At 40.3% G+C, this 21285-nt stretch overlaps 1 protein-coding gene across 2 annotated transcripts in view; it reads left to right on the top strand.

The window, feature by feature from the left end:
- IQCJ (IQ motif containing J) overlaps positions 1-21285 on the top strand; it is a 250274-nt gene that overhangs the window by 195427 nt on the left and 33562 nt on the right. For both annotated transcript variants that reach the window (XM_082687497.1, XM_082687496.1), the window contains exons 3-4: positions 4599-4679; positions 17055-17190. In XM_082687497.1, the coding sequence (XP_082543623.1) occupies positions 4599-4679; positions 17055-17190 (217 nt within the window). The remainder of the gene's footprint in view (positions 1-4598; positions 4680-17054; positions 17191-21285) is intronic.

Below are 21285 nucleotides of genomic sequence, written 5' to 3' on the forward strand. Positions count from 1 at the left end.
ACTTGAAGGACAGTTTCAGCCCTTTGATTAAATGAAGTTTCTGAGTTATCTTCAGATTTAATTTATACTTATCATGTCTACTCTTATTAATATGAATAACTAAGACTAAATCAGTTCAGTTCCCACCCCCCTTATCACCACTAGCAATATGTAAACAATAATAATTAAAAAGTTTTTGGCTGTGTAACTAGAAAGGTTTTCCTTTACAGAGATTAGTGTGGTAATGACATTAGATCAGTGGTTCTTCATCCTGGATGCCCTTAGAAGCACCTGGGAGTTAATAAAAAATGAAATAAGCTTTGGCATAACCTCCACCCTAGACAAATTGAATCTGAATCACTGGGGATGAAAATTAGTATTTCTTAAAAGCTGACTTCATGTGACTCAAATGAGGAGCTGGGGATGAGAACCAGTGGTCTTGGTACATTTTAGATTCCTTTTGGTTATTCAATAATCTCATGTAACTTAATTCTCTTAGGACACACTTTCTCTGTGACTTTCATCTCTTTTAACATGGGGCCACTGAGCCAATGGTCAACAAAAGAATTCTTGAGACATTGTCGGTGCAAAAATGTGTTTTTATTAAAGCAAATGGGAACAGGGCCGGTGAGCAGAAAGAGTTGCACTGTGATCTTGAGGAGCTTTTGATTATATACATTTAGGTTGTGGGGAGAGGGTAGAGATAAAGAAAGTCTCTACATGGATTTCCATATGCTAAAGAAGACTTACAGGATCCTGGAGGTCTGGCTGTTCTCAAACACAAGTTGCTTTTAGTCTCTGGCAAAATACCAACATTATTAAGGCAGCCAGGAGTTCCCTGAGGAATATTATACTCTGCATATCTTAGGTATTTGTCAATAGGCTGCAAGTTGTAAGGAAATTTAATTTTATCTACATTTCTCTTGCCTTTGTTCTCCTTATCACTTTTATCTATTAAATTTGGTTATGTTGGTATCTCATTATTGATTTTAATATAAAAAGTGAACTCCAGAAGTTTTTTCCTTGCTAATTGACCCACAACTCTGTATTCAACTTTTCACTAGTGCCAGCATGTATTTTTCCCAGCTCTCTGCTCTCAGGAAGATTTGTGAAGATTAATGGCAGATATGTGGGCTTCTGCCTCCTCCTTCCTCCCCTATTCTTTCCTTGTTACCCAGAAGCAGGGAGAAGCTAAAAGCCCCTGGAAATGGCCAATCAGCTTTGATGCTTATTTTTCCTTATCATGATTGAGGAATTCCAGAGATGGGAATTAAAGTCTCCCCTCAAAGCACACAGACGTGTGGGGTAAGCTTCCCTTTCATATTTGTCCAGGACAGAGAGAAAACAGTGGCTCCCAGCCTTAACAACCTATACCCATTTGCCTGGAATTCTAGAGATTTTTCCTGGTTGGCTTTGGGGCGGGGCTGTGTCCTTGAAAGCTGTCAGACTTGATTGAAAAATTGGTATACTTTGAGGGAGCAGTTCGGCATTTCATTATAGCTGTAGCTGACTTAGGTGCTGATGTAAATCATCTCAGCTACTTGAAATGACCGTAAGTTAAGTGATAGTGGTGTCATAGCAGTTGATCAGTTATTCCCCCTTGGAACATTACATTTATTCTGAATGTTCAACAGGGTTTTGTGGTAGACAGTCAGTGTGAAGGGAGGGTAAGCCGCAACTCTGTTCTACTGGAGACTGTATGCAGGGCCAGTCCTGTGCATGCTGTGCACATACATATACACACTCAGTAAAGCTTCCTGTGTGCCCATAGAAAGAAGAGTAATTAGTAAGACCATTAATTAAGAGCCTGTTTATGACTGTATTATTTTTGATAATCATTTATTAACTTAAATAAGACCTCAGGGTGATTGCTATTTGTTGTAAATACTGAATCAGGCTGGCTTTCTGGTGGGAAATGTGTGTTGTTGGTCACACATTCACCTCACATATCATCATTTTATTACCCACAGGTAATTATTGATGGAATGAGCTAAAGCTATCCAATTAAACCTACAGGTATTCATAATTTAGAGTTTGTTGAGGTTATATAAATTATAACCCCAAGTCAGCAAATTTATTAATGTTATAATTTTTTTCTTTTTTATGAAAACTTGACCTTTGGCTTTGGTTGCTGCATAACTACAGGACCCACAACACCTCACATGTATCTCTGTTGCCCGGTTTGCTAATATGCTATTAAGCGGTTTAATTAACAAAATCTTTCTTTCTTAAAATTTTATTTATTTATATGGCAGAGAGAGATCACAAGTAGGCCAAGAGGCAGGCAGAGAGAGGAGGAAACAGACTCCCTGCTGAGTAGAGAGCCTGATGCAGGGCTTGATCCCAGGACCCGAGACCATGACCTGAGCCGAAGGCAGAGGCTTTAATCCACTGAGCCACCCAGGCACTCCTAATTAACAAAATCTTAAAGTATCTTTACTGTAAGGCTGTTGTCCCTACAAGATCATAGACTTGTAAAAAGAAGAATTTCCATGCCCATCAGCCCTGGATTAGGTCCCTCTGTGTTTCCCCTATAATAGCATCCATCAACTTGTAATTATTTGTTTAATATCTATTGTCTCCTAGATTGTAAAACCATAGAACAGGGACCATGTCTAGTGTTTTCACCATTATATCATTCGTGTTCTGCATCATTTCTGACACATACAGAAAACATACAATACATTTACAAATGAGTGAATAAGAATGAATTAATAATGGACCCAGAATACGAATGGTGCAGAGCAAACAAGAGTGCTTTTTTCCCTTACTTCTGGACATCCCAGCTAGGCAACCACAAAGCTATATTGTGCTGATGGCACCATCTACATAGAACACATAGGAATTTATCTATTCCACTATGTGTTTCCCCATCTCTTGGTTATTCCTTTCGAAAGAGGAAAGAGGAGAAAATCCTAGATAACTTCAGCACATTGCTTTTAATCTTTTTCTTTTCTTTTCTAAAACCATAGTCCTGGTCTTTATTATCAGACCAATTTGAATACCTTCCTAAATATTTTTCATCATTCTCCTTTCTTACTCCTACAACATCCTTAAACATCCCATTCAAGTTTCCCTACCCCAAAAGCTTTGTTTCCCTGCAGCAATTTTTTAAAAAGATTTTATTTATTTATTTGGCACAGATAGAGATCACAAGTAGGCAGACAGGCAGGCAGAGAGAAAGGGGGAAGCAGGTTCCCTGCTGAGCTCAGAGCCCAATGCAGGGCTCAATCCTAAAACCTTGAGATCATGACCTGAGCTGAAGACAGAGGCTTAACCCACTGAGCCACCCAGGCACCCTTGCAGCAATTTTTCACACTGTAGATAGCAATCCACTGATGGTTTGTTAAATCAATTTGATGGGTCACTACTGAAATATAATTTTTAAAATCTAAAATATAATAAAAGATATCAGCATACATTACATGTAGTTGAGGAAATAATGTACCCTGAAATTTTTGTTTCCTTTTAAATACACATGCGTGCACATGCACACACACACACACACACACACACACACACACACCACACACAAACACCCTTAGCACATGCATGTAATGGATCAGGATGCCAAATATTTGACCTATGAAAACCAGTCAGTACGATTAAGTTTAGTAAATACGTTATTAAAATCCTTCAAGCCATATTTTGTGGTTGTGAGACTTGAGTTTCAATGTGGATTCTGCTGTATAGTGACAAGAACATAATCTCTTTGAGCTTCTGATTTCTCAGCTGTACAGTGGGGAAAATAATTGGTAGAGGCTACAGTGAGAATTAAGATAATACATGTATAATATCTATGATAGTGTTTTATATGTAATTTGTGGCCAGTGACTATTGGTTTTCTGCTTAGCCAAACTTATTTCCTACTTTTATCCTCCACTTTCACCAAATTGCTCTTTATTGTCTAAAAATAGCCTGAATTTTATCACCCCTAATCCTTTGTTTTAATATCTCTCTCATATGTATTACCTTTCACATCTCAACTTACTTAATTCTTGTCCATTCTTCAAAACCCACATCAACTACCACCATCTCCATGAAATCTTCCTTGACCATTGTAGCACCCAGTGATTGCCCAATAAGCCCAGAGGAGCAGTGATCCTATATCTATAGACCCCTGCCAGGAGTTTTCCAAGGCGGAGATTCATGCTTTTCTCGTTGTGAGAGCTCTGTGAAGCTTACAGAATGAAAGGAGGAAAGGTTCAATGACAGTGGTGCCATTGGAGTGAGAATGAATAAAATCTCCTTTACAACTTGAACAATGCCATGGGATTTGTAACACTCTTCTTATATTCCCCCCGCCCCACCTAAACGGCCCAATATTTTGTTTTCCTCTTTGCTTAAAGGAAATGACTCTCATGCCTTAAATATGAATATTGAACTAAGAGGAAAAAATCAAAAGAACAGAAAAGGTAAAAGGCAAAACAATATTTTCTTTTTATGATATGGTTATTTATCCATTATCCATCAATAGCAACCTTTAGGCCTCTTTGAATTAATTAAAATGAACAAAATTGGATGTATATCTGCTTTTTCAAATAAATATAAATTATCAGTTTTATTGCCATGTAGGTTGTCTAGATTCAGCTATATTGAGGCATTATTTCTGTTTCTAGTCACCAGCTGGCCATGGATATGGAGAATAATATTGAAAAGTATCCCCTCAATCTACAGCCCTTGGAATCAAAGGTGAAAATGTAAGTTATTTCAAAGTTTACATTAAAGCAGTAATTTTACAGTTCTTGTTTTTTGAACTTCTAGACTACTCTGGAATTTGGGGATACAAGAATTAAGCATTTATGTATTTCACATCTATATTTTAAAGATAATTTCCTCTGTTCTGAGCGGCAACAAAACTGTTTTGGGAAAACAGCACCATCTACTGGATAATATGGGGGACTATTTTGTTGTCATCACGGCCTCATTTCTTGGTTTTTCCCTTTTTAAGGCAGAATGCACCTCTTTAGCATCCACTAGCATTTGCCGCTGTCTTTCATCTTAGTAACTTGGTTAATTCCACCTTGGAACAACTTGGCTATTTTTACATTGGGCCATTTTTTTATTAAACACCTAAACACTTTTAATCCTCTTCCTCCTATTTCCATTCCACCTCTCATCCATATAATTTGGAAAAAATCTCTTCTTTTCCTATTCACTTCCTGTCATGTTCCTTTATATTCTTTCTTAATAAGGGCAAATGTGAATCTCTGTCCCAACTACAAATGACTATTATATAAAGATAGTGCTAAGAATGGGGCCCCCAGGTGGCTCAGTTGGTTAAGCCTCTGACTCTTCATTTCAGCTCAGGTCATGATCTCAGGGTCTTGAGATCAAGCTCTGCTTTAGCCTCTGGGTTGGGGCCCCCATGTCAGGAGCCCCTTACGGAGTCTGCTTTCCTCCACAGAGTCTGATTCCCTTTCTCCCTCTCCTTCTGCCCCTTCCCTTTCTCACAATCTCTCTCTCTCTCTCTCTCTCTCTCTCTCATCTCTCTCTGTAATAAATAAATAAATCTTAAAAAAAAAAGATGATTCTAAGAACACTTGAATATTAACAAAAATGAAACTGGTAACTTCCAGAGTGAGACAGGCTATATTCTAGAACAAAACAACAACTTTCTAAAACCATATTTAAGTAGAGAAGGGACCTATCATAATCACCTTAGAGGCAATTTTAAACTATGCTCACTCTCTGTGATCCTTTCCTGTTCTGATTTTCCCTCAGGAGTGCATATAAGAATTTTCAGTGAGAGCCTATATAATATCTCTCTCTCTCTCTCTCTCTCTCACACACACACACACACACGTGGGCACATACACAAGCTTAATACTCTGAGAGGCATGTATCTGAGAATTTAAACATGTCTGAGGTTGGCTACTCATAACTGATAACTGATCATTTGCAGGAAAGCCCTAAGAGGAATCTTTTAGAAAATAAGTCACCCTGAAGAAGGGAGGCTTGAGGTGTACAACTTTGAAGAACAATAAACCATGGATTTAGGAACAGAAATGATGCACATATATATAATATCCTGCTGGATAAAAGCAAATATTAACATAAACCCCTGCCAATTTACATTAACCCTGGTTATCAATAAAAAGCTTGTCTCTGAGTGAAAACATAGAGATACCTTCAAGATAAAGTTCAAACATAGCTTCTGAACCTGTTGGGTCCCTTCCTAGGAAGCTCTGTGTCATGCTTACTAAGTGAATAATAAATCAGGCTACCAAATTTTATGCAAGCAATGTGTCAGCCTCACTACACAGGATGTGAGTTTTCAAACAGAGGTTGCTTTATTCTTAGGAATTTTCTCATTAAGATAACATCCTCTTAAATGAAAAAGTGCTAGAATGGAAAGTTGTGTGTGTGAAAAATAGGAGTGTTTGATTTGAATGCTGAAATGAAGCTAAGAAACCTGTCTGGTCTTTTTTGGTTTTCAGCATCCCTAATAAGTAGGCAGAGGGACAGGTGCCAGGAAGAGGAGCAGGCAAGGAAAAAAAAAAAAAAAAAAAATCTCTGGATGAGATTCCAGCCAGCTCAGAGAGTCTGGGACTTTCCCTGTGGTTGGCTCGATAGAGGAGTCTCAGCTCAGTGAGGTGCAAACAGAATGGTTTTATCTCTTCAAATAACACTGCACCCCATTTCCACTCACTGGAGGGGGATGAGGAAGAGAAAGCTTAATCTTGTCCAATAATGGAATTTGAGTCCCATCGGAGAATTTAGTCCAGTTCAGTGACTCTTGCCTAATCTGGTTATTAAATTCTTAACTCTCAAGACAGGTTGAACATCTCCCCTCTACACACATTAGATCTTTCCTACAATTGTGCAGCTTGTTCTCCTCTGTATTCTCTCCTCTTTCTACTTGCCCCTTCTCCTTGATATTACCTCTCCCATCCCTCATGTGCTAAACACCCAACTGCCCCAGGATTCCCACTAATGGTAACACTTAGTTCCTCGTCAGTTGTTTCCTCAAAAATAGCTCTTAAGTGTTGGGGCCCTGTGAGAAGGGTCATTTGGTCTCCCCTGAGTCCCCACCAATGATGCAGGCTGTGCATTTCATTGTGCCCCTTGCTCTGCTGGGACTGTCTCCCTCAGACTGACCTTGGGCATCCTCACAACAAGGTGGATCTTGGCAAACCCTCATTCCCACTTCCCAAAGGATTTTCTTTAGTCCTTCATAGCACTGGATATGAAAGATGGGGCCTTGTGCCAGGTTCCAGAGTCACTGTCAGACTTCATAGGCTTTCTCTCAGGGTCTTCTGGCATTTGTTGGTGGGAACCTGCTGAGGATTACTATATTATTAGATCTGCTTGGTTTCCTGGAAACTCTCCTCTCCCTTCCCTGATGAGGCGGAGAGGGTTAGAAGGTTCCAGTGAAGGTTTTCTGGACACTCCAACCTCTGCAAGCCCTGAGGTGGGATGCACCTTGGCGGCCAATCTGTGAGCATACAAGACAATAAGGAGGATGAGACTGTTCTCAAGTGTGGGCTGCCCCCATCATACACGTGCACTAGTGAGAACTTGAGGTGGGGCAGGAAAGACTCTCAGTTGTTTCCTCACACGCAGCCCAACTGAAAAGAAAAGAATTTGATAAGAAAGTCTCTGGGGTGCCTGGGTGGCTCAGTGAGTTGAGCCGCTGCCTTCGGCTCGGGTCATGATCTCAGGGTCCTGGGTTTGGGTCCCACATTGGACTCTCTGCTCGGCAGGGAGTCTGCTTCCCTCTCTCTCTCTCTCTCTGCCTGCCTCTCTGTCTACTTGTGATCTCTCTCTGTAAAATAAATAAATAAAATCTTAAAAAAAAAAAAAAGAAAAGAAAAGAAAAAGAAAGTCTCAACCTCTTTGTGGAGTGCAGAGTGTCCGTGAAAGAAGTAAAGACCTGCCAGGAAAGAACGCATGTGAGTGTGGGGGTGGAATTTAGAGGAAATGTCGGGAAGGGTACATTGCCTGGTTCATGAATGCACCCGTTCACAGGTAATTTTGAGTTTCAGACTTGAAGGATCAAAGGACTGTGTCAAAAGGGAAAAAGCAATCAAGGTTGCACAGCTTTTAATAAAAAAGTCGTTTGAGGGAGGTGAAAAGCAGGTTTTCTGAAGATCAAGCAAAGGCAAGCGTCGCAAGTCAGAAAATTCAGTGAAAGCAAAAGTAATAGTGAAAGTACCACAGCAAAGTCCCTCAGCACAAGTCTAAGAGTGAAGACAAATGTCTTCTTAAGAGGCAAGGCTGCCTGGGGGCCTGGGGTTGAAGGCACACATCAAGGAGCACAGGCTTCAGCACAGTGGCCTGACTGAAAGGAAGGAAATGGACTCTCCAAATCCCATAAAACTGCTGCCCTTCACATGGGGGTCACATCTTGCCTGTTGTAGTAAGATCTACAATGCATCTTCTGAATACAAACCATCACTTAACAGTTGTTCACTAACTGTGTGCAATCCCTCTCTGATGTTCTAGCAAAATAAATATTTTGCTATGCACAATATAGGCATCTATTGACTACAAGTCATCTTTTGAACATCTACTTGTTAAATGTGCCCAGTTTCCCTCATTTTTTATTAATGTATTTGATGATTTGGTGATGAAATAACATTTAGATTCTATAAAAGAGAGGGAGCGAGAGAGATAAACACAGACAGACAGTAAAAAGACAATTCCCAGAAGACTTTCAAAGATATTTCTCAATAAAGCCTTGCTAAGTAACATTCATTTGAGAGTTATGCCCATGAAGTTGGATCAGAAGTTTAGTTAAAAGAAGAAATGAGAGAAGAATGGTTGAGAGCATAGACCCTGGGGTTAGAGCAAATAGGAGAAATCCCAGCTCTGTTCTTTACCCACTGTGTGACCGTGGGAACACTGCTTGCCTATCGGCCACAGTTGCATTCCTCTATAAAATAATATTAACCCTGTCAAAAAGGATTGTAGTAAGCTTTCAATGAGAAAATTTAAAAAAAAAATTGACCTAATGTATCTTTTCCATGGAGTTATACTGTTTTCAAACATGTTTTTATGCCAAATTGGGCTAATGAAATAGTTCCCTTAAGGATCCTTAGGAATCCAGCATATCACACTAATATATATGATTAGCACATATTACTTAAAATTTCTGAAAGTGTTTGGTTTTTTTAAGTAATTATGATGATCTTCTAAGACCTCTATTTATCAAGTTTGAGACTGACTTAGATACCTTATCCTTAGTTCCTTTCAAGAATTTCACAGAGGTTATTGTTATTCCTGTTTTGTGAGTAAGCATAATGTAGGCCAATAACTTTAGTATTTTACCCAAAGATCACAACTAATGAGAAGTAAACTGATCAAAACCTATATGTCTCTAAACACACTTAGTTTCTGGGAAGTTCCAGTTCAAGATGCCTAATGCAGGAAGACTCTGAATTCACCCATAGACACACGGAATTTACAGCTATTTATGGAACAATATCCCTGGGGAAAAAAAAAAAAAAACCCAAACTGGCAGAGCAACCCCTTTAAGTCAGGCAGATGAGAGGGAAGCCACATCAAAACAGGTAGGAAATGCTGGGACATAATCTTTCTGTAAATCCCAATCCCAGTACAGGGACTCACAATCAGGAAGGAACTCAAAACACAGAACTTCTTCCTGAAGAATGAAGGATCTTACTCTGCATCAGGTACCCTAACTGCTAAGACCAGCACCCGAGACACAAGTCTGTAAAACACTTGGCTTTGGAGATGAGAGGGGTTCCAGTGCCCATGAGACCTGCAGGGTTATGGCCAACTGAGGGTAAGGCAGAGCTCTTAAAGGGCCTGTGTGCAGACACCTGTCCCAGGGTCCCATGCAGAAGGAGCCCTTTGAAAAGTGCCCAGACTTCATGTGAAAAAAACTGGTCTCCTAATTTTGAAGTATGGGTCTGAGAGCCAGAGGCCTGCTGGGGTGTTGTTCTCTGGGGTCAGAGAATGGTGGGAGCCCTCTTCCTACTCTGCCTTACTAAAGCTAGTGGGCACCATCTTTTAAATTTTTTTTCTTTTTATTTCTTCACTTTTCTCTCTCTCTCTCTCTTTTTGTTCTTGCTCTTCCTCTCCTCCTCCCTCTCCTCCTTTGACTTCTCCTCCCCTTCCTTCTTGCTTTCTCTCTTTTTCTGTTTTTGGCAGGTGCCATCTTTGCACTCCCCCTCTTTCTTGCTTCAGCCAATGAGCACCATCTTTGTGTTCTCCTTCTGCACTGCAGAACAGTGGTATCTCCCAGAGGACAGCTGGCCTGGATTGGATGGCCTGGTGTTGGTGGCCACCACCCAGGGAATACCCCTTGATCACCTGGCTTTGGAGGCCAGGGGGTTTGATATTCCTGTATCCCACAGGACTGTGACAATTAGAGAGAGTTCCTGGCAGACCACCACTCCCAGGACACGGCACAGACAGCTGACTGAAACACATACCCACCTTTCTGAGAAAGAGGTCTATTTGCTGCTGGTCCAGGAGCTTTGGCCTAAGCGACAGGCTCCTGGTTTTAAATCAATCTGGGAGCGTATAGTGGGGACCTCAGTGAATGGAGGCCAGCGGATGCCACCTTCGTGCTGTCCCTCTGCCTTGCTCCAGCACACTGGAATCTTGGAGAAAGGAGCTTACACCTTTGTTTAGGGCCCTGATTTTTGCTGCTGCTGCCAGGGAATATCTCTATACTGACTGGCTCTGGTGGCACTAGCTGTCCCCATAGGACTGTAACCAACAGAGAAGGAGTCTTAAACAGCTACCACCCCCAGGGCACAGCAAGAGCAACAGACCCAGGAGCTCAGTACTGATGTGAAAGAGGTCTATTAGCTTATCGTCATAGCTGCAGCCCCAAGGGCAGACTTTTAATTAAATACACATTGAAGGACTGACTGTCAACCTTTCCTAAGACCTCAGAGGGCAGGCACTATCTTTAAACTCTCCTTCTGCCACATTCCGAGTCCTAACATGTCTTGGAAGGGAGCTCATATACATGTCTGGTATCCCAGTCTTTACATTATTGCCCTGGTTTTTGTGGCTGCTGCCCAGGGGAAACCTCTTGATTGCTTGGCTCTGATAGCCAGGGGAGCTTGCATTCCTGGGTCCTAGGGGACTGTAACAATTGGAGAGACTAATTCTTGGCAGGTTACCATTCTGGGGCCCTGAATAGGCAGCAGATGAAGCACAGCCTTGGCCTCTCTGTGAAAAAGGTCTGTTTGCTTGACCTGGAGTGTGGGCCTTAGGGGCAGAATTCAGATTTGGCACACATCTGTAAGCTACAGAGATGGTCCCAGGGAATAGAAGCCTGGGGATGCCATCTTTGTGCTTTCTCTGTATGTCACTGCAGCTCACCCACATCTCCCAGAGAGGAGATAATATACTCATCTAGAGCTCCAGATTTCGCTACTGTCACCCAGGGAACATCTCCAGATCACCTGGTTCTGGAGGCCAGCAGAGTTTACAATTATAGCCACACAGGAACGTATATGTTTGCATACTTCAAAAGCTGCTGCCTAAGGGTTTGGCTTCTAGTCAGCCTGAATTTAGGTTCTGATTATGATCCTCCTCTTTAGGATACGGACTGGTCTTGGCACAACTTCCACTACTGGGAACTACTAAAAAAACAGGCTGCTTGAACAATCACAAAGTTTGAGAGATAGCCAACAGCTAGGGCAGAGTTCATCTGCTGCACAAGGCCAACCATTTAAGACTCAGAGAGGCGGCTGTTTCATCTAACACTTAGAAACCAGTAGGGAGTGTCAAGCAAAATGAAGAAACGGAAGAACATGTTCCAAATGAAAGAACAAGATAAAGCCTGGGGGGGGGGGGGTTAATCAAACAGAGATAAGTAAATTGTATAGTAAAGGGTTTAAAGTAATGCTCATAAATGTACTCACTGAACTTGGGAGAAGATTGGATGAGCACAGTAAGAACTTCCATGAAGAGATGGAAAACATAGGAAAGTTCCAAACAGAGGTCACAGAGCTGCTGAATAAAATAAACACACTTAGCTTCTAAGCACACTTCCTCATGAGGGAAAACTTTTTCTTGTTTGAAGATTTATTGAGTTATTTCTGGGGCACAATGTTAGGAGAATGTATTTGTTGATCACCTACTTACCATATTTTTAGAACTGTGACAATATGATGGACACTGCCCTCAAGGGAGTCACAGTCTAGTGGAGGCAGAAGACTTCTTGGAAAAGAGTTGTCTGGATTAGTCTAATCTGCCACTCTTCTTCTTCTTCTTCTTTTTTTTTAATTTCTTTTCAGCGTAACAGTATTCATTGTTTTTTGCACCACACCCAGTGCTCCATGCAACCCGTGCCCTCCCTAATACCTACCACCTGGTTCCCCCAACCTCCCACCCCCTGCCCCTTCAAAACCCTCAGATTGTTTTTCAGAGTCCATAGTCTCTCATGGTTCACCTCCCCTTCCAATTTCCCTCAACTCCCTTCTCCTCTCCATCTCCCCATGTCCTCCATGCTATTTGTTATGCTCCACAAATAAGTGAAACCATATGGTAATTGACTCTCTCTGCTTGACTTACTTCACTCTGACACTCTTCTTTTTGCGTGGTTAATATCTCCGAGAGCTGCTGTTCTCTTTCAGACGCAGTAGTCTCTAGGTGCCTTATTTCTAGAGTGCTTTCTCAATCTTCAGAAAGAAGAGTGTTATAGAGCCAAGGCCCAAGTTACCCAAATGCCATTTGTGATGGAGTTAGGAGTTGGGGACTGTCGAGGTGAAGAAACCTGCAGAAAGATCCATAAGGGCATAACCCATGAGGCTTAAGAAGTACCAACAATCAAATGAGGTCAGAAGTTACAAGCTAGGCAGAAACTGGAATGGAGTGGAAGCAGGCTAGAGATACAGGCAAATGCTGTGGGAAACCTGCCTGTTGCATGCAGCGGCCCTTCAGTGGTGTTTGGGCAGGTCTGTATCAGGATACAGGATAGAGACAGACACCAAATAATGAAATCTCAGCTTATCTGTTAGGGTAGCTTTTAGTCGCACATAGAAAATTTAACAGGCTTAAACAAATAGGGGTTCTACTTATCTACTCAGAGTCAGTATGTGACAAGCCAAATCCATCACCTTGCTTTCTTCTCCCTTTCTGCCTTTTGCCAAACCATGAGGAGGGAACACAATGTAATGGAAAGACAGGGGATCTGGTCCAAATGTCAGGTCTGTCAGTTAGCTCTCATCTTGTTTCCTGTAACTTGTCGAGGACTCCTGGTTGCAAGTAAAAGAAACTCAACTCAAACTAACTTTTTTTTTTAATAAAAAATAGATTATATTAGATCACCTAACAGAAACATCCAGGGCCTCATATCTGGACCCAGGTAGTCAAGCATCATCAGATATCTCTGTCCTCCTTCTTCTGTAAGCTCTGCTCTGGACATTATAGCTTCATTCTTATGTGGGCTCTCCCAACATTGTGCCCATGGATTGGTGGGTCCCCAAAGAAAAATGAATGCTGGAACAAAATTAAGGAAAAATTAATATCAGGCAGGCAAAAACTACCATTATGATGGTAATGCACCTTCTCACATTCCACTTGTGATAAGGATTGAATGGAAGAATACACATAAAATGGGTTATATGTAATTAGATGTTATGTCCTAATATGCTCAGACTTCTGTCTTCTTTGATGGTTTCCTTTTTTTTTTTCCCATCCCCAAATTTAGCCTACTTGGGTAATAATGTATTTTGATGTCATAAAAATTATTTGGTAACGTGCTCGCTTCGGCAGCACATATACTAAGAAATTATTTGGTAAGATTTAGGAAATAGTAACTTTCATATAAGAACTCAGAGTTCTGACTGTTCTTGATAAGTAGTAAGATCTGGCAATAATCAACTGTGCCAGGATGGGGTTCCCCTCCCAAGGGGCAGGTACTGCCCAGTCTGCCCCCAGGCTCACCCTCAGAGACATCTGGGATCCTTCTTCTGTCCTCACAGCCTCATGCCCCACTCCTTTCCTCTGGAAACCTCCTACCTTCTGCCTGGTACCCTCATTTCCAAGGCTTTGCCCTTAGGCTTTCCTCATCCTTCTTACTAGTCTAAATCCCTCCACCCTTCGAGGCTAATTAAAGCACTAGGACTCCCTCAAACCTTCTCTAAGCATCCCAGCTCACAGAGCTCTGTCTTCTCGGCAAGGACATCTTCTATGTAAGGATAGCCAGTGACAACCAGGACTGCACAACCTGTAAGACATCAAGTGACCATGAGCGCAGGAGGGAGCCACTGGCGCTGTGAGACGGACAGGAACATACAGAGAAATGGCAGAGGCAGGCTCTGTGATAGAAGATAAACAGGAGTTAGACAAGCAAAAAAAATTATTGAAAAATGTATTTCTCATGTACTTTGAAATAAGCCTCTATATTCATAATTCAAAATATAGAAACACACAAGATGTTCTCCTTTACTGCAACCAGCCTTTAAAGAGTTATATTGATAGCAAGGCTTAGTTTTAGAAATAAATATGTCAAGGTAGTTGGTGTTCAGGGTTTACTCTGCAGCCTTGAAGGAGACTTGTGAGTAGGAATTGTGGTACAGCTGGGATAAGAAGGCTGAAAAGTGATTCTCCATGACTGAGGGATGAGGTGCTTCTCCGTTTTGTTTTAATTCCCTCTTTCGGTAAAATAGCATTTGGGGATTGTATTCAGAGAGCTAATAATAGAACAATTTAATCTACAAAGTGGCCAAATGGGAGTAAACAGTGTGTGATGTAAATAGTTCTCTATGATTCAGAGAGTAATAATAGCATAATAGCATTTAAAAAATATCTACCATTTTAAAAATATCCAATGTAGCAATTTAGATAATAGTGATGTGCCTGACCTCTCATTTTTAACTTCTGAGTTAAAAAAGAATAAAATATAGTATAATACTCTTTCAAATAAGTAAAATTGTTTCCATATATGTGGACAAGGATAGAAGGTAAATATTCAAAAATTTAAAATAGCTTTTGTATTAAAGAGGTGAGGAGGAGGAGGTGATTTTAATACACATTTTAAAGGTATTTAGTTTTGTCACATTTCTGTCAACTAAAAGAGGATATTCACCCACCTGAAGAAAGGAATGCTGTCTTCTTAGTCTTTAGCTTAAGGAAAAGTGATAATGTCACTTTCCAGGCACCACAGAACTAAAAGGGGGCAGGGGATGCTTTAAGTGCAAATTCACCTTTGCCCATCTCACTTCCGTTTTGCCGGGCATTATTTGGTTCTTTAAAGGCATCACACTGCCCCCTGGTGTTCAATAAGCTAAAATAAAAACTCACCTGGCTACTACGTTTTTTTCCCATATTTTCTAAATAATCAAGACGATAAGCAAGAAAGAGAGAACACCTCAATACCACCAAATGTATGGGTGTCCCATGCCTTGCTAATTTTTTATATTTTTAAAATAGCCTTTACGGTGACACTTTTTTTTTTTTTTTTTTTTTAAAGCCCTTAATAGGCAGGTTTACAAACATTAGGTGCCCTCCAGTGGCTGAACTTGTTATCAGGACGCTGGGAGACCCTAAGTACTTTAGATGACATAAAAATTATTAACAGTTTCCAAAACTTTTCTACTCCCTAATAAAAAGGATCCCTGAAGAAGCAGCAGGACTACCAAACTCTTACAGAACTTTCCTTGAGATTCGGTTTAAAATACCTAAACTGAAGAAAAGTAAATAAATAAGGATGTATTTTGAGCAAGCATTGTATAATTAAACAGAAACCACATATAATCCAAAGCAGGACCATATCCTGCCTTAATAGGGTCTGAAGTGTATATATAATTTGGAGTGCTCTTAAAAAAAATCCTAGAAGTTTTCTACTTTTGCAGTTTTATGCAAACCATGGAGAGCCCCTCTTAGGGTCTTAGAAGAAAACCTTGGCTTGTAAGGGCCCTTGAAACTTGTGTTTCATAGCTTCAGGGGAAATTGGCCTCTGACCCAAAGGTATTGTTTAACTGTGGCTTTTGGACTTTACCTTGAGCATTATAATTCAGAGCCTTAATAGGGACATGTATAAATTTTGTAACGTCGTAGTTTTTTGGCGCCCTTTCTAACCTCTGACCATTGAGAATTGATGCTTTTTGAACCATTCAGCCAAATACAAATAAATCAGTTTGTTTATACAGAGACAACTTTGATTGCCTTGATTGGGTTTGGGAAGAATTGTAGAAGATCAGATACTTCTACAAGTGAAGAAGAAATAGTAGTGGAATTAGTGCAACTAGTTAAAACTATTTTAAAAGGCTGAATCTTGAAAATTGGTCTTCACGTTTGGTTAATTCCCAGAAGAGAACTATATTCACTGATCACCTGTGAAAAACTAGATGTTAATTTCAAAGATTAGAAACCAGTTCAGGTAGAAAAAAAAATTACTTCTCTTTCACAAAGAAGAGCTTTCTATTATAGGAAGCAGAAGACTTTGTTTTGATACTAATCACAGGAAATAAAAAGTTTCCTTGGGTAAAATCTCCAACAGCCACCTAATCTTGTGTTGTTTCAGCTTTTGGATAGTTCATAGCACTTCAAGATATTCTGTCCTCTCTGTCCATTCCTCTACTTATCATATATTACCTGTTTCCTTCCACAGTATGTAAAAATCCATGACCACAGGGCTCTTGACTATCTTGTCCCCAGAGCAGGGCCATAGCATCATGGGATTCCCTTCATCTTGAGGTCTGTGCAGATGGCATCCTCTCGAGCTGCACTGAAGTCACTGTCAGAGCCTAGGGCTGACCTTGTCTCAAAGTGTCTCTCAACAAGGCTATATTAGTGCACGAATAAGGGATATGCTAGCCTATTTATTATTCTCATTTGAAACGTAGAATGAGAAATTGAAAGGTTTTGTGTCCCATAAATCAAAGTACATTTACATGTGCAAACTAGTTTCACTTTGATGACTTTTTCTGGCCAAGATGACTCTTGTAGACTGATTTAACTTAGTCCATGATTGTCAAATCAGTAGAAGAGAGAAACAGTACAGGTCTTCCGATTTCCTGTGTCACATTCTGTGTGTTACATTTTCCGTTTCCAAAGCCATTTCCTTCAGACTTCTTGTGCTTTTCTGAGTCTGTGACCAAGTAGTGACAGAGCGCATGCTGTTTTGTTTTGTTTTCCAGCATTCAGCGAGCCTGGCGTGAGTACCTGCAGCGGCAGGACCCTCTCGAGAAGAGAAGCCCGTCCCCACCCTCTGTGTCCTCAGAGAAGCTGAGCAGCTCTGTCAGCATGAACACCTTCTCAGACAGCAGCACACCTGTGAGTGCCATGTTTTCTCTTTATGGTCTGACTGCCAATCATTTGATCATTAGGTCTTTGGTTCTAAGAAGGAAATGTTGAAATGTGAACAGGTAGCTTGTTGTTAAGTCTATCACTATTGCTCACTTGCTATAAATGAACCCGTGGTGAGGTTTTGTCATCTGAGAATGAAGACTTAATTCATAAGCACAAACTTCATCAAGTTTGAGGGAATCGATTGCATTTGACCTCAACCTAGACTACTCATTTGTCTATTACTAAGAATATCTTTTTCCTTTTCTTTATAACAGTGTGTTCCCTTTAGTCTGTGCCTCTGGTAGAGTTTTGTTGTGCTAATATGATAGATTAGTTTGGTTATAAGGATTATAAAGAAAACTTTTACAGGAAGAATTCAAATGGGTCACAAACTCAGGAGTTGAAACTCAGATGCCTGGAGGGGCCAGGTAAGAAATCCTTGTGGCTGCTGTAGGCTAAGCTGTGACTGGCTCCTGGAGAACACAGGCTTTACCTAATGGGGGAGTCCTGCTTAGATCCTGGATGTGTTGCTAAGCAGGGATGTTGGATAGACAGACACTGCCAAATGTGCTTTCTTCTCTTAAGGGATGCCAGAAATTCAGATATTTAAGTGTTGGCAACTAGTAAGAAAATTTAAAATGTGACTAGACCATACCTGCAGATCAATGCTCCTAGAGGCCACCTGTTTAAGAACCCTGGTACACAGTTAATGAATGGGAACATCTGCTGAAAGTCTTTATTTAAAAACAACAACAACAAGCAAACAAACATACCAAATGTGGTGGGAAATAAATGACCAGGCAACTGTAATACAGACTGTTGTGAATATGGCCTTTGCGATCATGTATGATAGTCATTGAAATACATAGAAAGAAGCTGGGAAGAGAAATGAAGTAACTAAACAAGTGTATTATTTAAAAAAAAAAAAAAAAGATGTTTCTTAACTACTTTGTAATCATGTTTATTCATGGTTAAAAGGCTCTCTGATGTTCACAATGAGATCAAGCAAAGGTTGCTTTGACATGTTTTCAGATGATTGAATTGTATGTTCCTTAATAAGTGGTTTTGTCTATTATGGATTCTAAAGAGCAGTAACTTGAGTACAAATAACAGTGGCAGAAGATCTATTTTTAGCAGGCATCAAAAATTGAACACTTCAGTGACTTGGTGCCTTTTTAAAACAATTTTGGTGAGGGGGATGACTGACTTGAACTGATCTTATGATCGCTAGAGGGCGTTGATGAGCCATATTGGAAAACGTTGTAGTTAAGTATGAAATTATCTCATGATTTGCAAGTCCAAAGTAATGTGAAAATTAAGTGTTTAGGGTGCCTTTGCTGGGAATGACAATAGAATTAATTTAATAGGAATTAAATGACTGAATATTTTATTTGAATGACGGAAACTGAGTATCAGAAATCATTCTGCCTGTGTGTTAAAGGTTTGGACTTATGGCCTTCCGATTTTCTCAAAGCCCCAGTTCCTGACAGTATCAACCATTGCTGGGTCCAGTGATATGTGATGGCTTTAGTGTTGCTTTAGGGTGATTAACTTTTTTTTTTTTATTTTTTATAAACATATATTTTTATCCCCAGGGGTACAGGTCTGTGAATCACCAGGTTTACACACTTCACAGCACTCACCAAAGCACATACCCTCCCCAAAGTCCATAATCCCACCCCCTTCTCCCAAACCCCCTCCCCCCAGCAACCCTCAGTTTGTTTTGTGAGATTAAGATAATAGGGTGATTAACTTTTGACCTTATTGAAATTCTGGGATAATCTACATTTGTTTTATATATAGCCTGCTATACCACTTAGGTTCTAGCACCTTAAGTATCTTTGTGCATCAATGCACGTTCTTCCCCCATGGGTCATCATATAAACGTGATGTGCAATATCTTTTGTACAGCTTTGCTAACAGTTCTACCTTATTTAATTTAGCCTGGCCTCTAGGTCCCCTGATGTTTCTTAGTAGAGCAGATTTCCTCGCTCCAATGTCCTCAGCAGGCTGGTTTCTTCTGTGTGTCTCAGGATGAATTGGGAGTGGAACCCTGCTCCACCACAGTATCATCATACCTTATCTCTGTGCTCATGGGACCAGGATAACTCTCTTCATTGTGTGGAAGTCTGGCTCACTCCCGATTGCTTATAAACAGTGAGAATCAAGACATTTTCAGAAAACATTATTGGAATTAGCTTCAGAAAACAAACAGACCCTGCCCAGAATTCTAGTAGAGGTTATTGATTATAACAACAGCTTTGGCATGGATGACGGCAGTAACGTGACACTAAATATGCAAAATAAAATATGAAAATATAAGTGGCTGGAACATCCCCAAGTCTCTAGTTTGTCAGGCAAGTAAAATATCCATTTCATAATTTTTAAAAACTTTAAGCTTCATTGTTTGGAGCTGGTATGTCTAGTTAAAGTTGTTTTATTTCTCATGATCATCACTTTGGGACCTCTTTCAGAAGATTCATTCTTACATCTTTTGGTGGTCACAGCCCCATGAAAGTGACTCTGCTCTACTTTGATCAGCCTACCACACCACGGGTTCATACATACTTTGAAGGAGTTCCAAATAGGCAGACTTGGTCTTACTACTCTCTGACCGATAGACCTCAAGTCTATGGAGAAGATAAGGATGATCCCCGGCCCACCTTGTCTATGATAAAGAGATGAGTTTTCTCTAATAAAATGAGTCCATTTGGAACTTCAGGGGTAAAAAGCCTGCAGTCCAGGTCAAATGCTCTCAATGAGGTATCTCCCTGGGGGATTCTCTGGGACCTTAACTCCCACCGTTTATCTCCAGCTAGCTGAACTCAGCCCTCTTTCTCTGGGCTTGATCTGTCACTGTTGCTGCCTACACTGTTGTCTGTCTTCTTGAATTTGATCAGCTGCCTGTCTTGCCCCTACTACTAACTTTCTACTGTCCTCTAACACAACCTCAATTGGAGGCCAGTCTGCCCTTCTCTAACCCGTGGGCCTTTCCAGCTGCTCTGCCTGCCCCATGACTATAGGAACTGCAGTTACTGCCTATAGGAGCCGTCTGCCCCAGGCCTGTGCTGCATGGGAAGCCAACAACCTGAGCTGGGCGAGTCCCTGTGCCAAGCTGAGAATGATGCTCTTGCGTGCTTTTGCTCTCTTTTGGCTAAGCATAATGATTAATATAGTTCTGAGAATATTTCTGCTCTAAAAAATATATGAGAGCAGTAATGTTTCAGTATGAGCTCTCAAAGTCATCATCTTAATAAGAGCTGAGCACTTGTGATGTGACAGGCACCTTGCTAATTCTTTCCATGGATTATTTCACTTAATCCCCTCACTGACCATATGAAGGAGGTGTATCTCCATTTTACAGTTGATGAAAATGAGACCTAAAGAGAAACTAACTTGCCTTGAGTTACTCATTGGGCTGTAGCCGTCATGCTTCACTATTCTACTATATTGTAACACTTGAAAATAAGCCTGCATTTAGACATGGTCAAGCAGAGGAAGAAATAATCTGTGCATCAATGCATTTCTAAGACTATTCTACAATTTAGTAGGTATAAACAGTGAATGAAATAATTGAAAAAAGAATCCTCATTTGATTTTATAAATTGCCTCATTCAATGCTCTTTGATTAAAACCTCAAACCTCAGCTGCTCAGTACCAAATTAAAGAGCAACAGGAGGGAAGATCTATATGAAATTATGTTAGCAATTTGAATGTTAAATGTCCTTATACCACAATATATCATGAGGTAACAGAAAAATTTATTTATTTTAGGGATAGCAATTTTGAATAGCAAGTTATTGTGTAATGGAGCTTGTGGGTATCAAAGTGAGAAAAAAAGAACTTTTTATCATAAAAATATTAGTTATTGCATAGAGGACAATAGTGGAAAGTGATTTGTGTATTTGTTATTAATCAATTCCACATGACCAAGTACTTATACTTTTAGTTCCCAGCTCTGAAAAATCTGTAATTTGTCTAATAGAAGATCATGGACAGAAACTGTGAAATGGTACTTTCAAAATGACTAGGTAACCTTTTCACAAATCATTAGGATAGCCCTCAGATTTCAGAAGAATC

This window comes from Mustela nivalis (genome assembly GCF_964662115.1).
Source record: "Mustela nivalis genome assembly, chromosome: 1".
NCBI classification, from domain to species: Eukaryota; Metazoa; Chordata; class Mammalia; order Carnivora; family Mustelidae; genus Mustela; species Mustela nivalis.